The following is a 14,599-nucleotide window of genomic DNA, read 5'->3' as shown; positions in this document are numbered from 1 at the left end:
ACGTATGAGAATGTTGATTTTCAAGGAATGTTCGTATATTGTTTGATCTAATTCTGTTGATTGGGATGCCATTTTCACACAGCGACCTAAGCAGTCCAAGAATCGGAGACGAACTGACCCGCAGGTTATTCTGAGCACTCTACTTGAGGATGTCCTGAATGCCATCAGAGATATACCCTATGTGAGTATTATATTATCCCTCTATCAGAACAAATATATTCCCTGTTTCTGTATGTTGTTGCCTGCCAAGCAGAAAGGCCCTGTTATGTAATTTTGACCCCAAACTTGAACTTTGGTTTGTGACACAATTCAACAGAGTTTTGAAAGATCATTCATATAATGTAACCATCATTGCTTTAAGATTTTTTTGAGCAAGCATACCTTTGCCCCCTTCTAACAAATAGGGGACATTGTCTCTCTTTTGGTATAAAAAAAAAAATTCCCTGTGAGAGTGTGTATCTCTTTTTTTTTTAAAGAATATATATATTCCCCATATTTTAGTGTATCTCTCTGTAAGAACATATGAATTGTGTGTGAGAGTATGTTCCACACACTACTAAAGGTGTTTGAATTGATATATAAATCTGAAGCTCCTTTTACTCAAAATCTTAAGAATCTTGGTAACTTTTAATGGATTTCTCTGATGTAGGGCCACAGTTATTCATCCACTAGTGAGTAATGATATTCATCCACTAATGGGTAATGACCGATCTGTTGTTTTGATGATACACAGTCCACCTTATAGAATTCTTTCTCAGATGAACATCAATCCTAAAGAGGACCTACCAGTTCAGAAAAAACAACCAAGCTGTTATGGAGACTAGCTACCAACATTTTTTTTTTTATTATTATTATTTTTGCTCCATATGTTCCATTTCAATTTTCAGACTCAGCCATTTCACAACCCAGTTGTCAGGAGACAAGTGCCAGACTACTACAAGATTGTCACCAAGCCGATGGATCTCCAGACAATGAGAGATGTAAGAAAACTATCCAGGATAACTCTTCTACAACTAGAAGCCCTCGGAGAGAACAAATCTCTGCCGAGCTCATTGGGCTAAGAACATAATGGAACTGTGCATGCATCCTTTCAGATCAAATTTGTAGATCCGGAGCATGATCTGAATCACATTAAAAATCTTACTACCAGTTCCTTTCACCACAATGGACTTTTCCAGAAAATTTTGTCAAAATCCATTCCTGACTTTTAAAGTGATATTTGGATCAGACAAGGAAACACAAAAATACATGAACAGTGGTAGAAGTTATAGGTTGACACCAACAAATAATTACAAAATCACATATTGTATAAACAGTAAACTTTGCGTGAAACAGCATTCATGGGTATGGATGGTATCCAACTTCTGTGTGACTTGACAAAAAAAAAATAGACAGTTTCATAAGAGTTCAAGTCACCTTTAGTTGTTGATATATGGATGTACAGTAGAAGGTTGATGTGAAATTGAATGCTGATGTTGTGAATTCATGGAGTTTATTAGTCTGTAAATCTTTGCCATTTACTGTATGATGGATACCTTATGCAATGAACTGAAAAGCCAGGTCAGCTATGTGTAAGTGAATAAACCATGGTTTGTTTGTTTGTTTGTTTGTTTTTGTTGGAGTTTAACTGACAAATAAAGACATAGTTTTAAAAACAATCTGGTATTGATGTTTTGGCATCTGTAATTGAACACATTCTAGTATTGACATGTTGAAAGAAAGCATAAAAATAAAATGTACATTACTTACCTAACATACAACTTGTGTGTTAGTCTTAGCAAGAGTACCTCGTATCACAGAAGTCCACGAAAGAAAACAAAAACAAGAAATAGGTGTTGCATCATGTGAAATTTTTGACCTGCTTTCCAGAGCATCCGGAAACACAGGTACGCCTCGAGGGAGCAGTTCCAGACTGATGTGATGCAGATCGTGGACAACAGCATCCTGTACAACGGAGCGAAGAGCCCCCTCACGATGGTGGCCCGAAACATGCTTCTCCTCACTCAGAAAGAGATGGAAGAGGTGCTGTATATATGCAGTATTTTTCATTTTCTGTGAATTCTGAGAGTTTACTGATATTTGCAAAATCAGCAACTCTTAAAGGTCCTGTTTACCTTTGGGAGCAGTGATTTAAAACATTTTCAAGATATGACATTTAATGCATATGTGTAGGTCTGTTGTACCACAAAACATCCTATCATATAAAATTTTCGCGATAAAGCCTCAAATATAAGGAGATATCTGTATTTTTCTCATACCATAACTGTAGACGGTTTGGTCTGGAAACTTTTTTATTATAACTATTGTTCAAATTTTGTACATTTAACAACACTTAACATCGATTTTACTGATTCAAATTTTTACAGTCATTGTTTTTATCCCTAACTCACATTTTAGAACTATTTTAAAGCACTAATGCTGGGTTTTTGTTTCATCTGCAAATGGTATTTTACTGATATTTGCAAAATCACCAACTTGCAACAAGTTTTACCTCCCATAGCTCAAATGATTTGTAAATATTGATAACATAACAAATCTATCATATAAAAAAAGGAGAAGATTACTCCAGCTCTACGCTAAAAGCCCTTGTGAAAGTTCATTGGGTGTGCAAGTTTAAAACCTGAAAAAATAGATTTTGAATAAGAATGGTGCAATGCATTTTTTACTGTTTTGTATCTTCATTTAGACATTTTACTGTACACTCATATGGGACGTCACTTTTATTTTAAAGCCTTTGTGTTTCTGTATTTGTCTTTTCACTACTGTCTGCCAGAATGCCAACAAATTCTCTCGTCTGGAGAAGGCTATTAATCCGTTGCTAGGAGACGATGACCAAGTGGCCTTCTCCTTCATCTTAGATAACATCGTGGCCGCCATGAAGGCAGTGCCAGAGGTAAGGATAGTCTCTGTCCAGTCTTTTGTTCTCTTTTGTCTATCAATTTATTTGGAGGAATCCTCATTCCCTTTCGCATCCCGTCACATTGTGAGAGCCCTATTTATCAGGGGAGAATGCACTGGAACCTTAAGGGATAGATCCCAAGTAAGTTTCCTGGACAATATGTACATCCTTTGGTGAAGTGCCAGTGTTCCCTCTAAGGAACACAAATTGGTATAAACCTAGCGATGCTAGGTTAAATATTTGTGTCATTTGGAGCAGAACTAATATTGGTGATTCTACCCATGTTGAATAAGACATTATTAGAGACACCATCATGATGATTGTGATGGAGGTAATGATATTTATGATGATGAAAATGATGATTATTAGTAGCCAATTCATCTGCATAATTGACCGTGTCTGTTGTTTTTACATATCTAGAGTGGCATGTAAATTTTTCATTGTAAAATTTTCATATCTCTGTTGGGGTGACAAAACCCCGTACCTCAAAAATATCCAATATTTAGGACAGCAAAACACATGGAAGCCAAAGCATTGCAACAAATGAGATTGCCTTTCCTTTGACGTGTTGTAGTGGCTTCATTTTTGGGATGAGACAGCTAGGATTTGGACAGGACATCACCTAATTCATTATCTGACAATCAATCAAATTTTTTTCCCCAAAAGATACAAGGTCTTGTCATCCCAGCACAGATATGACATTACTTCTGCAGTGTCTACCAGGTCATTAAGCAGTCATTGAGAACACCGATCATTTTATTCTTGTACTGTAGTCTTGGCCCTTCCACAACCCAGTCAACCCCAAGAAGGTGCGGGACTACTACAAGATCATCAGGCACCCGATGGACTTGGAGACGATGCGGAAGAACGTCGCCAAGCACTTCTACCACTCCTCGGAGGACTTCCTCAAGGATGTAGAGCGTATCCGTGACAACTGCATTCAGTACAATGGTGAGACTGAGAGCAAACCGTCTGCAAGCCATTTAATTCATATTCCTAGTGAATGGTTGTTTGTGTGATTATTTCCTTGTTTTGAAAAAGATGTCCCTGACAAAATGACATGGCGTATCATTATGATTATCATGAAATGGTCGAACAGATTATCCTTGAGATTATTATTGTGATTGATGAGATTATCAATGAAATTTGTGCATGAAAATATGTACTTACTTGCTGCATGTTTAGCTTAGAGTTGAAGTGTTGTTTCCTGTCCCTTGTTTTAACCATGATGAACCACTTTGTACTTTATATTGCCATTATGATGTCAGGTAACTTCAGTAACTTTCCTGTTTAGTTCAACCAACAGTGATGCTGTTTCATTCGATTGATTAAGGTGTAAGGGTTTCGCTTTCATTATCTCCGTAGGTTCATTTACATCAAAGGCATTGCCAATTAGAAAGAGTGTTACAGTAGTTTCAGGGCATCAGTTTTTAAGACCATCTGTACCTATGTCACTCACACTTTAGTACATCAGAGTTATAGCTCTGTTGTCTTGACATTATGGAGTCAAAGACATTTCAATGCATAGACAAGGGTAAAGAAAGCACTGGAACAAAAAGTAGATCAGTGAAGATTTTGTATGAGTCATACAAAAATAAAGATAAAATAAAGCAAGAGAGTGATGAATATTGATATTAAATTGGATGGCAATGTACCCTGGTATTCTATGAAATAAAGCCAACCAATACAATTGTTATCTCAAATCATTATCTAGAGAAGACAAAAACTGTAATAAGTAGATGCTAGTGACTAGAATTTAAAATAGACACTGCACAAAAAAAAAAAAGGAGTAGTGATTTTCACTTGTAGCAAGAGTTTGCACACTTGTGGCAAGAGTTCAAGCACTCATCAAGTGTTTGTCCAACAGACGAGACAAAATACAGTTTATAATTGCACAGCCATTTACTACAGTTGCCTATGTGTTTCATTGAATATCCTCTGATATTGCACATGAAAATGAAGCAGACAAAAATGAGCATTTTTAATGCGCTGCTAAAATGCCATAGAAAGATAGTAATAAGTTTGTCTAACGAGTCACGTCATATGTCTCCAGGCAAGGAGAGTCAGCTGACGGCAGTGGCTGAGAAGGTTCTGGAGACGTGTAAGAATGAACTCCTGGCCAACGAGGATCACATCTCTCAGCTAGAGAGGGACATCGCCATGGCGCAGGAGGCCCTGGAGGGGGCGGAGATTGAGGGCCTCGCCCCCAACACGCCCATGAGTGGCGCCACCAATGATGACAGCAATATGGGTGAGTTTTGAGAGAGCAGTGTGGAATTGCTAGTCATGAAGGAATAGCATTCAAGTCCCATCATTTCAATTCAATTTTATTGTCCATTTCTGGAAATTTGTTTTGTTTGCATGCATATACAGAACACGTTGATACATGCATAGAATGCATACCTGCAGGACACGGTTTTAACATAGACACATAGACATATAAGAGATATACAACAATATAATACAGTATAAATGTCAAAGTATGAGATACATGATATTGGAAGAAATATACTGTATATGAGTAAAAAATCATGTTGGGTGTGATATGCTTCTATGCAGTGTCATTTATCACATGTATGTGTGTGTCATCCCATGGAATACAAGTTTATGGGTGGAGATTTCCTGTGGCAGCTACAAAACTTGCCTGACAGTTGCTTGATATAACAACAAAGGCTCATACATTTCCTACAAAATTCCAAATATTTAGAATGGTTACATGCTTGGATATCTTATCACTGAATTCTCACAGATTAGACATGAATAACTGAACAAGTTTTGGGTATGTTGCCAAGTGCTGAAAGCCATTCCAACACAAATACAAAAACATGCATGCACACACATACAAGCATGTACATTATGTATTGCTCCATGCAGTCAAAGCCTCTGAAAAATTTGTGCAAGTGTGATTGAAAGTATTGATGACCGCTTTGTATCAGACCCATGGTTAGGTAGTGAAACCTTTCACTCGTGTAAACGCTTACCATCTTCTCTTTGCAGGCTTCGAGGATGACAGTGTGATGAGCGGCGACAGAGAAGGTGGCATGGAGATTGAGGGAGACGGGGAATACGTGGACATCGAAGGAGGAGATGATGTAAGTTGGATGTGTGGGTGTGTCCATGATATGAAGCAGTATACAAATAGTGAATGGTTAGGAGTGTGATGGTATGAAGTTTCACACAGGTGAAAGATAGAGACACTCCTGTGTTGAATAGTGCATGTCATCTTTCACCGCATGCAAATTCTTGCATTGCACAACTAAAGACCATACACTTTTGCATGACTAAAGATCATACACTATTTGTTTTATGCAACACCTCAGATGTCAACAGATGTATTCCACACATCTTCTTAAATTTAGTACAGAAATGGCAACCATTTTTTTGTGTGTGTGAAAGGCAAATGACTAGCACAGTTACAGTTGTCAGTGGTACATAAAACCGATCGGTTCAAGTTGTTGATAGTAATTCTAAATCTAAACATTTTAAAGTCTTCTGATATTAGTTCAGTGTACAGGAATATTTTTTTTCCCAAAAAATTTATTGTTTGTTACTTGATAATCCACGATTTTTGCATCCATACAGAGTTAGTGGCAACTAAAAATGTGATGTAAGAAAATTGTCCTTCGACATAGTTTCACATAAGTTGTGGCGATATTTTAAAAAATGCTTATTTCCTCCTGTATGTGTTATTTCAGAGCCGACTGGAAGGACTCCATGATGAGAGTAGCGTCCTGGTCAATGACCTCCAGCTCACCCCAGACAACAGCGAAGATGACGAGAACGAGTCCGAGGGCGGAGACTTTGATGAAGGGGACAATGAGGAGGACGACGTGGACAGCAAGCAGGGCATCGAGCCCAACCTCAGCGAGGGGGAGGAGGTGGAAGAGGATGACGACGACAACGACGAGATGCGGGCATCATCGTCGTCGATGATGATGATGGGGGGCATGTTCAGCGAGGAGGCGCAGTCCGGCATGTTCCAAGGGGAGGAGGAGGACTCGAGGAGTTCGGCCTGGATGGAGGAAGAGGAGGGGGAGGAATCTTTCGATGCGGGAGAGAGCAGGTTGTCGATGTCGCGCCCGTTCGGGCTGGATGCCAAGAGAGATGATGAAGAGGAGGATGAGGACGAGGAGGAGGAGATGCTGAGGAGGCATAACCTGGACGCGGGGGAGATGAAAGAGGACGATGAGGAAGATGATGATGATGGGGAGGACAGTGATGATGATGTTTCAGGGGACATTGATGATGAGTCATGATAGCGCGAGCCTCATCACTCTGATTTCGAATCGAGATGATTGTGATGGACATCATTATGTACAGTGCCAGTTATTGTTGGTGTCTTGGTGCTTATAGGCTATTATAATGTTCATCTGTATGCACAGAAGCTAGTCTCTTTCGATGTATACAATGTATCATTTGATGACATCAAGTAGAATTCAATACTTGTGGTGCCAGAATGTTACATTGGCAGATGTACCAAAGGATGTGCATTTGGTGTCAGTGTGTGTGTGAAATCCTTCAGTTAATTTACCATATTACACTGTGAGTGTGAAGATACATGAAACATGGATATCTTTTTAGAGATGACTTGTTTATTGAAATTCCCTTTTATGTGGAACCAAGATTGGAAAAAGAGAGAGGAGTGAGGATTGATGTTCCCTGTGACACTAAAATGAACACATTTTATGATTTGATCACATTTGAATCTGCATGCCACACTTGTTGGATTTCTCCCCATAAAAGTTTCATTGCTACTTTGTCCGCCCTCCCAGTTGACATAACATCTAAGACTGTGAGATTCAGTTCTATGAAAAGCATATACAGTCAACCTTGCCAAGTCGAATCTATTCATACTGAAGAAATGGCTTTGACGTAGAGAAAATTCAACTTATGAGGGATTAAAATCAATAGAATATAAAGAGAAGAGGGCTTGAAAAGACCTTCGACTTAGGTGATTTTTCGACTTACGCGAGGTCGACTTAAGCAAGGTTGACTGTACCTGTATAAATTTCAGATCTGAATTCATCCATATCTCACGATGTGATATATTAAATTTTTCTCAATATTTCTATCAGTTACTTTAAATTACCTGTGGCCTCTGTAAATGGTTCTCACATTGCTTGTGACATACTGTCCTTGTTTGTTTGTTGTATTAACCCATTGAGAACGGACTGATTTTGCAACAATACGCTTTTCCCATAGACACCTGCCAGAGTATACTTGATACTTGTCTTCAACGGGTTAAGCATTTTGACTTCAAGTCATAGTGTTTGAAGAGAAAGCAAATCAGCAAACAACTTCATCTAATAGCCTTTGGACATGTTATTATGGCGGGGGGGGGGGGGTAAATTAAGATGATGAGGAAACGTGAGGCATTTCATACACTAAATCTAAGCAAAGTGTGCATCTGATGTTAGAAACTGTATGGCTTTAATACAGTTGTACATAAATAGTGGCTGCTGATTTAAACCCTGTCACCATTTGCCATGTTTTGTTAGCAGCTACAGTTATTGGACATTGTATTATATTGTAAATATCTCATGTAAATTTATGCAGTATGAATAAATGATAAAGATTGACAAACGTTCACTTTGATTGATGTTGCCTGATATTTTCATGTTGTTTCTAAACTTAAGAAGTAAGAAAATGTTCCTAGTTTAGCAAGCATAATTGTAATTAGTGATGAAAGTCAGAGAGAGAGAGAGAGTACATTCTATATTGCTAGAGAAAAGCTCACGCTACTTGCAAAGTTGACAAATTAAGTTTCATGCACCACAAAAGTGGCACAATTGCAGTGTACTAACACCTGTCGATCAAAAGGTAAATACTATATTGAAAAGGACTATCATAATCTTGACAAAAATATTTTTGTATCTGTATGTCAGTCTGTCTGTTCTCTCTTTTACCTCATTTCTCTGTCTATCTTACTTTCTGCCTCCCACTTCTGCTAGTCTCTCTAAATGAAAAGAATTACAGGCTAAGTGAAATTTTGTTCCACTGTGTGTAGACACTGGCTTTAGGGTACTGAATAACGGCAGCAACCATTTGTAGTTGTACAACTAAAAATAATTTTGTCCTCCCCATGGGTAAATATAAGAAATACACGTGTATTAAGTCACGGACACAGTGTGGTCTTTTGATCACGCAATCATTTAAATCTGCCTCAGTGTGTGCCCATTTCACTTTACAGAGAAATGGGCCGACAAGTTTTATTTGGTCACTGAAATACATTGTATTCGTAGCCCTACTCGTTATATATCTGCACAGCCATGGAATCATGTTTTGCCAATCTAGATTCTGACGTGCTAGATAAAGGTGAGAAGGAAGAAATGAGGTATTGATGGTACAAATTACACTGTATTTTCATGTGATGGCGACCTGAACAATCTTTTCCATCCACGTGTAGGGTCTATAAGATACAAAATGATCCATCATTAGACATGATTAAAGTTGCGACTTTCTTTCGACCTGCCTGATCGCGGCGCCAGCCAAGGGTAGCGCGTTTATCCCACAGTTTGTAGGCCAAGAATGCCGGATGTTCCGTCTGCGGGCGCGGGCCGGATCGCACGTGTGAGGCAATTCCACAGGGCGCGAGATTTCGAGGGTCCCCGTTCACGCGGGCTGCAACACTCTCCGTTCCCTGTCGTCTGCGCGACTGCTACTAGTACCTACCTGCGCGGGCAAGACAAGTGTCTGTATAATAGGTCACTTAAAGGATCTGGCGTGCTTCCCTTTTAGATTCTGGGTACACAAAGCTGCAGAAGAGAGATCACCATATTATATACATTGCATAACTAATTGTTTTTTCGTCAATACTTATATTACAATCGTCATGATTAACGACATCGTTTGTTAATTGTTTATAGTTATTATGCTTATTATTTTGATTTCCTAGCATGCAATATATCTCCAAATACATTAGAAATGACGATACAGTCACGACTGAAAAACGAGGGGTGGGGATGATTGACGTGCCAATGCTAAAAATGGTATTGAAAGTATCGGTTTCATTCTAGATTCAACTTTTTTTGGTGTTGTTGCGTATACCAATTTTGCACGTTACGGTTATTATCTTACACTATTCTTTATTTCGTGCTGTTCCATTTTTGAGTTATTAGCTGCAAGAAACACGATCCTTTAAATCCCAGATGATTTCACAGACGGCCTGGTCAGACGCATGAAGGTGGTAATGGGCTAAATGAAAATCGAGTCTGAAAGAAAATTACATTGAGGCGATGAATATTAAACTGGGTGAGCTATCGTAAAAGAAAAAAAAAAGAGTGGTTGTAACGTTACCGCCCAAAAATGCTACATGATATAAGGCCCTATGTACTATGGAGTGCCAACTTAGATGCACTAACTGAGATCTAGCCCTAGGTTTAACTAATTCATGCGTTCATCACATTGGTTTTTGGTACAGGAATATACAAACCGAACACCAGAAAGAAAAGAAAAAATGCGGATCTTCGATTCCGTAGATTCGATGCGTTGTCAAATCCATAATACTCCAGATGAGCTCCAAAGATACTCCAAAGATCTCCACGGTAGAACCTCTCCAACACTCACCTACATTTCATCAGTCCCGTTTGAATCTTGGTTACGTTTTCATATTCCATTTGAGTGGACTCCATACACCGCAGCGCTATGGAAAAAGACGCAAGACGATGAATTAATAAGCAGTCGCAGAGAAACGCAAACGGTTGAAGTCTCCATTGGCACGACCTCAGTCATTTCATCGTTTAGGTAACATGAATAATGACGATATATTTGTTTCACAAGGGACACTGAAATATTCAAGAGCCGGAGCTATGACTGGCTGGAATTTCACTGCTAACCAACTGCTTCTCTTTTCCATCTTTCCATCTTTCCATACGGGTGCAGGCATGCCACCAGAGCGTTGTTGCAATAGTTTTGGCGATGGCACAAAGCCGATATTTGTTTGTTTGTTTGTTTGTTTTATCCATGTTATGTATATAAAATCACTTAATGCAGCTCATGATGATTGCATATTCAGAAAGGGATTATTAGGTTTAACAAGACGTAACAACATGCTTGTAAATTAATATGGATTTCCAGCGTAGCGAGTATTGTAAAGTAGCTATGCAGATATAGAATTACATAATTATAGCGGTGATTTGATAAACACAGTTTTGCCTTGGTCGAGGAAATTGTATGTTGATGCAGAATCTGCTCGCTATTCTTTAAGGGGAAAAAAAAGATACTACACACACACACACGCACACACACACATCGTTATATATATGCGTGTGTGTGTGTGTGTGTGTGGTACACGGGGAGAGAGGAAAACCTGGTACGTGTGTGAGTTTGTGTGTTCATTGCAAATCCTATGCATCAATCGTAAGTAAGATAAAGGGGAGATGCATGTAGCCATGAGCAACGTAGCTCAAAGAATACAAACAGACCGACAGACAGATGGAAAGATATGAAAGAAACAAGAAGAGAAGCACTAGATATGAAGCGGTGAAGAGAGAGAGAGAGAGAGAGAGGAAGAGAGAGAGAAAGAAGCAGGAACAAGAAATGATGTGTAATTCTAAGTAAACTCTTCTGATCATTTTGCAGTCGCAACATCTGATGAACGACATCAGTGAGACCTCGATCGAATCGCCTCCAGTAAACACAAATATTTTCATTGAAATATAGCCGTTCAGATATCACAGCGCCAAGGTCCCGACACTGGGCAGGAGTCGCCTCGCCTCATACCAGAAATTATTTCCTAAAAGAGCGAGGGAAACACGAAAATAGGAGGAGGAGGGGGGGGGGGGGGGGGGTAAGGGTAGTCCAAGGGCTTAGCTAAACCTTGCGGAAGTATCGCTATATCCGTGGACGGCTTCTTTCCCCACCCGAAACGCCCCGGGCGCGAAAGCGCAAGTTGCATTGATCGGAAATGCGGGTATTACTGCGCCGGTAGCGCGCACACCTGCTACTCGCTCAGCGGAGCTGTCCGACGAAGAAGCGAGGAAGTCGTTCAGAAAGACGCCATCGTAGTCTGAAAGCGAAAGCGCACCTGTCCAAAATTTAGAGGGCTTGAGCCTGTTCGGGGTCAAACAGGTTAAGGGAGTAAAGGGGAAAAGTAGCTTGGCCGTGCTTAAAAGGGCAGTCTCTCGGTTATCTATGTCTTACAAGGAAGAAATGTAATCACGTTGTGTCCATGGTGCTTTCAAACAAACATGATGGGTATAATAATATGTCGGAAATAAGAACAAAAATGTCCATGTTCGGTAGAATTGTCCTTGTTCGCATTGTAGGGGGATATTCCACTTTCCCACTTAATAGTGGGTAGACTGAATTCAGATCGGGTTAGACGACTGCCATGTCAATGGCAAAATTTCGCGATATACGTGGCGTAACCAGGCATCTCACCTAACGCAGCTGTGCAAAGACTCGAAGCTACCCGATTCTAGGATGAAATATGTCACGATCTACTCAAGATAGCCCAAAACGAAGTGCTCGTATCTGCTTACACACACACACACACACACACACACACACACACACACACACACACTAATGTCTATTCGTATAAATTTTTTACATGCAAACACAAACTCACACACACATACACACACACACACACACACACACACACATATATATATATATATATAATTATGTAATTATAGATATATAAATAGATATAGATATAGATGTAGATTTAGATATAGATATAGATATAGATATAGATATAGATATAGATATAGATATAACTTATATACACACACATTCTATTCATATGCGCGTATGTGTGCCTTCTCGTTATTTTGTATTTAACACAGGTAATCTTACGTGCATGCTATATACCACATTCTGCAAGTTCAGAGAGCTGAACAGGGCTTTTTAAATGAAATCGTAGTTTGCTGTCAAACTACCAGCACTTTTTGCACTCAAGCAGATAACCTACACATATCCATCCATCCACCCACAGATGTATACACATACACAGACAAATTATTAATTCCACACACGTATGGTTGTATCCGAAATCGCGGAAAACAAATGCAGACAATATTATGCCCTCATAATACCAAAGTGCAGAAAGTAAAGTACGCTTTCCCGATTGCATTCCCTACACATGCACGATGATTGACAAAGATCGAAGAAAAGAGATTGTTTGAAAGACGATCAGTGAGGTTATTTTTGTGTTTACTATCAAAGGTTGTGATACCACCTACTAGGTATTCTGGGATAGTATTCAACAAAGATATTAAAATTCATCGTTGCTAAGTGGACTGAGGTGAACGTAAATCACACCATCACCATTTGCCATCATATTATGTTAACATATGCGAGGTCTGTTTTCCCTACTCCACTAACACTTACAGTACTTGCATTTAAGTTATTGTATGTTCAAACTTAACCCCTAAGTAGGCTCTACACAATGTATAATTATGCATGTATTATCATTACATTCAAGGTCTGATTAATGTCATCTAACGGGGAGGGGCGGTCATTATAATTCAATCCTATCTTATAGCTGCTGGTGATTGAGTAGTGATCATTAAGTGAAGAAAAAAAATACAGTAATTTGTTTCTTTTTGCCAAGATACTTTGCACTATATCCTTTAATACTTTGTCCCTGCCTGCATCTGCATTTCAGTTTGACAATCTTATGCAAAGTGAATAAGAAGAAAAGCCAAGAAAATACGACATAATCTAACATAACATTTCTAGCAGCTTTATTTCTCATCGTGGTTGTGTACTTCTTTGTAATTCCAATTTTCTCTCTTCTTCCCTTTCTTTTTATACTTTCGCCAGCTCTCTCTCTCCAGGCTTCCTCAAATTTCCCGGAGACTCCAGAAAAAAAAATGAAAAGGATGTCGTCTTACGTGTGGGCAGTCATACGAGGTGAAGCGCACCACTGAACGCATTTTTTCACCGTCTCCCCGGGTCTTGATCGCTCATTTTTCTCCTCCACCCCACCCGAAATCCCGTGAACCACGTTCTTCTGATACCACAAGACCTCGTATTCTTATTCTTCTCCCCTCTCATCCTCCACCTCTTTTTCATTTTCATCGTCATCGTCTTCTTTTCTTCTTCTCTTTCTACTCCATCTTCTTCTCCTCCTCCATTTTCTTCATCGTCATCATCATCACCATCATCATCACCATCGTCTCTATCTTCTTCTTCCCTGCTTCTCTATCTTTATTCTTCCAGTCTCCTGCTACCCTCCATCTCTATGTTATTTCGTTTTCATTTTGTCGTCCAACTGGCTCGTTTAGCCACTCTGCATCGGTAACACACAACGATAGCTTGACTTCTGCTCGGGGACCCCTCCAATTCCCAACTCTATCATCCTTGCCTCCGCGCGCCTAATGACGATCGAATCGACTCCGGGTTCTTGTTATGGTGATATTATGACTATAGCAGCGGCGCGGGCAGTCAGCATATAGCACGGCAAAAGAAAAAAAAATCATACAGCTCGCCCTATACATACGCAAACTGGTCTATACCGTTCCAACGCTATCGGAGAGGAGAGGAGGGGAAAAACAGGAATAAAACTGAAACAAAACCAAAAAAGCAATGCCGGCGCGGTATCACGCTTTCTCTCCCCGCGCCTCACTCGATAGCCATCGCCCGAGGACGGAGAAATTCTGCCAGTGAGCCGTGCTAATTTGAATTCAGCCTCTTCATTGCTCCTTCAGTTGTGTTAACTTTCTTACCGGGATAAGACCGCCATCTGCA

At 39.6% G+C, this 14,599-nt stretch overlaps 1 protein-coding gene across 1 annotated transcript in view; it reads left to right on the top strand.

The window, feature by feature from the left end:
* Nucleotides 1-7,155, top strand: part of LOC139722262 (transcription initiation factor TFIID subunit 1-like) — a 35,400-nt gene extending 28,245 nt beyond the window's left edge. Inside the window, exons 27-34 of the mRNA XM_071633571.1 lie at nt 83-181; nt 888-980; nt 1,870-2,022; nt 2,774-2,893; nt 3,673-3,850; nt 4,953-5,150; nt 5,897-5,991; nt 6,595-7,155. Of these exons, the coding sequence (XP_071489672.1) occupies nt 83-181; nt 888-980; nt 1,870-2,022; nt 2,774-2,893; nt 3,673-3,850; nt 4,953-5,150; nt 5,897-5,991; nt 6,595-7,155 (1,497 nt within the window). The remainder of the gene's footprint in view (nt 1-82; nt 182-887; nt 981-1,869; nt 2,023-2,773; nt 2,894-3,672; nt 3,851-4,952; nt 5,151-5,896; nt 5,992-6,594) is intronic.
* Nucleotides 7,156-14,599: the final 7,444 nt, after the last annotated feature.

This window comes from Diadema antillarum, unplaced genomic scaffold, assembly GCF_040938485.1.
Source record: "Diadema antillarum isolate AM-2024a unplaced genomic scaffold, OU_Dant_1.0 scf00000162, whole genome shotgun sequence".
In the NCBI taxonomy this organism is placed as follows: domain Eukaryota; kingdom Metazoa; phylum Echinodermata; class Echinoidea; order Diadematoida; family Diadematidae; genus Diadema; species Diadema antillarum.
The sequence above is the reverse complement of the archived record's forward strand: the minus strand, read 5'-3'. Positions and strand labels throughout refer to the sequence as shown.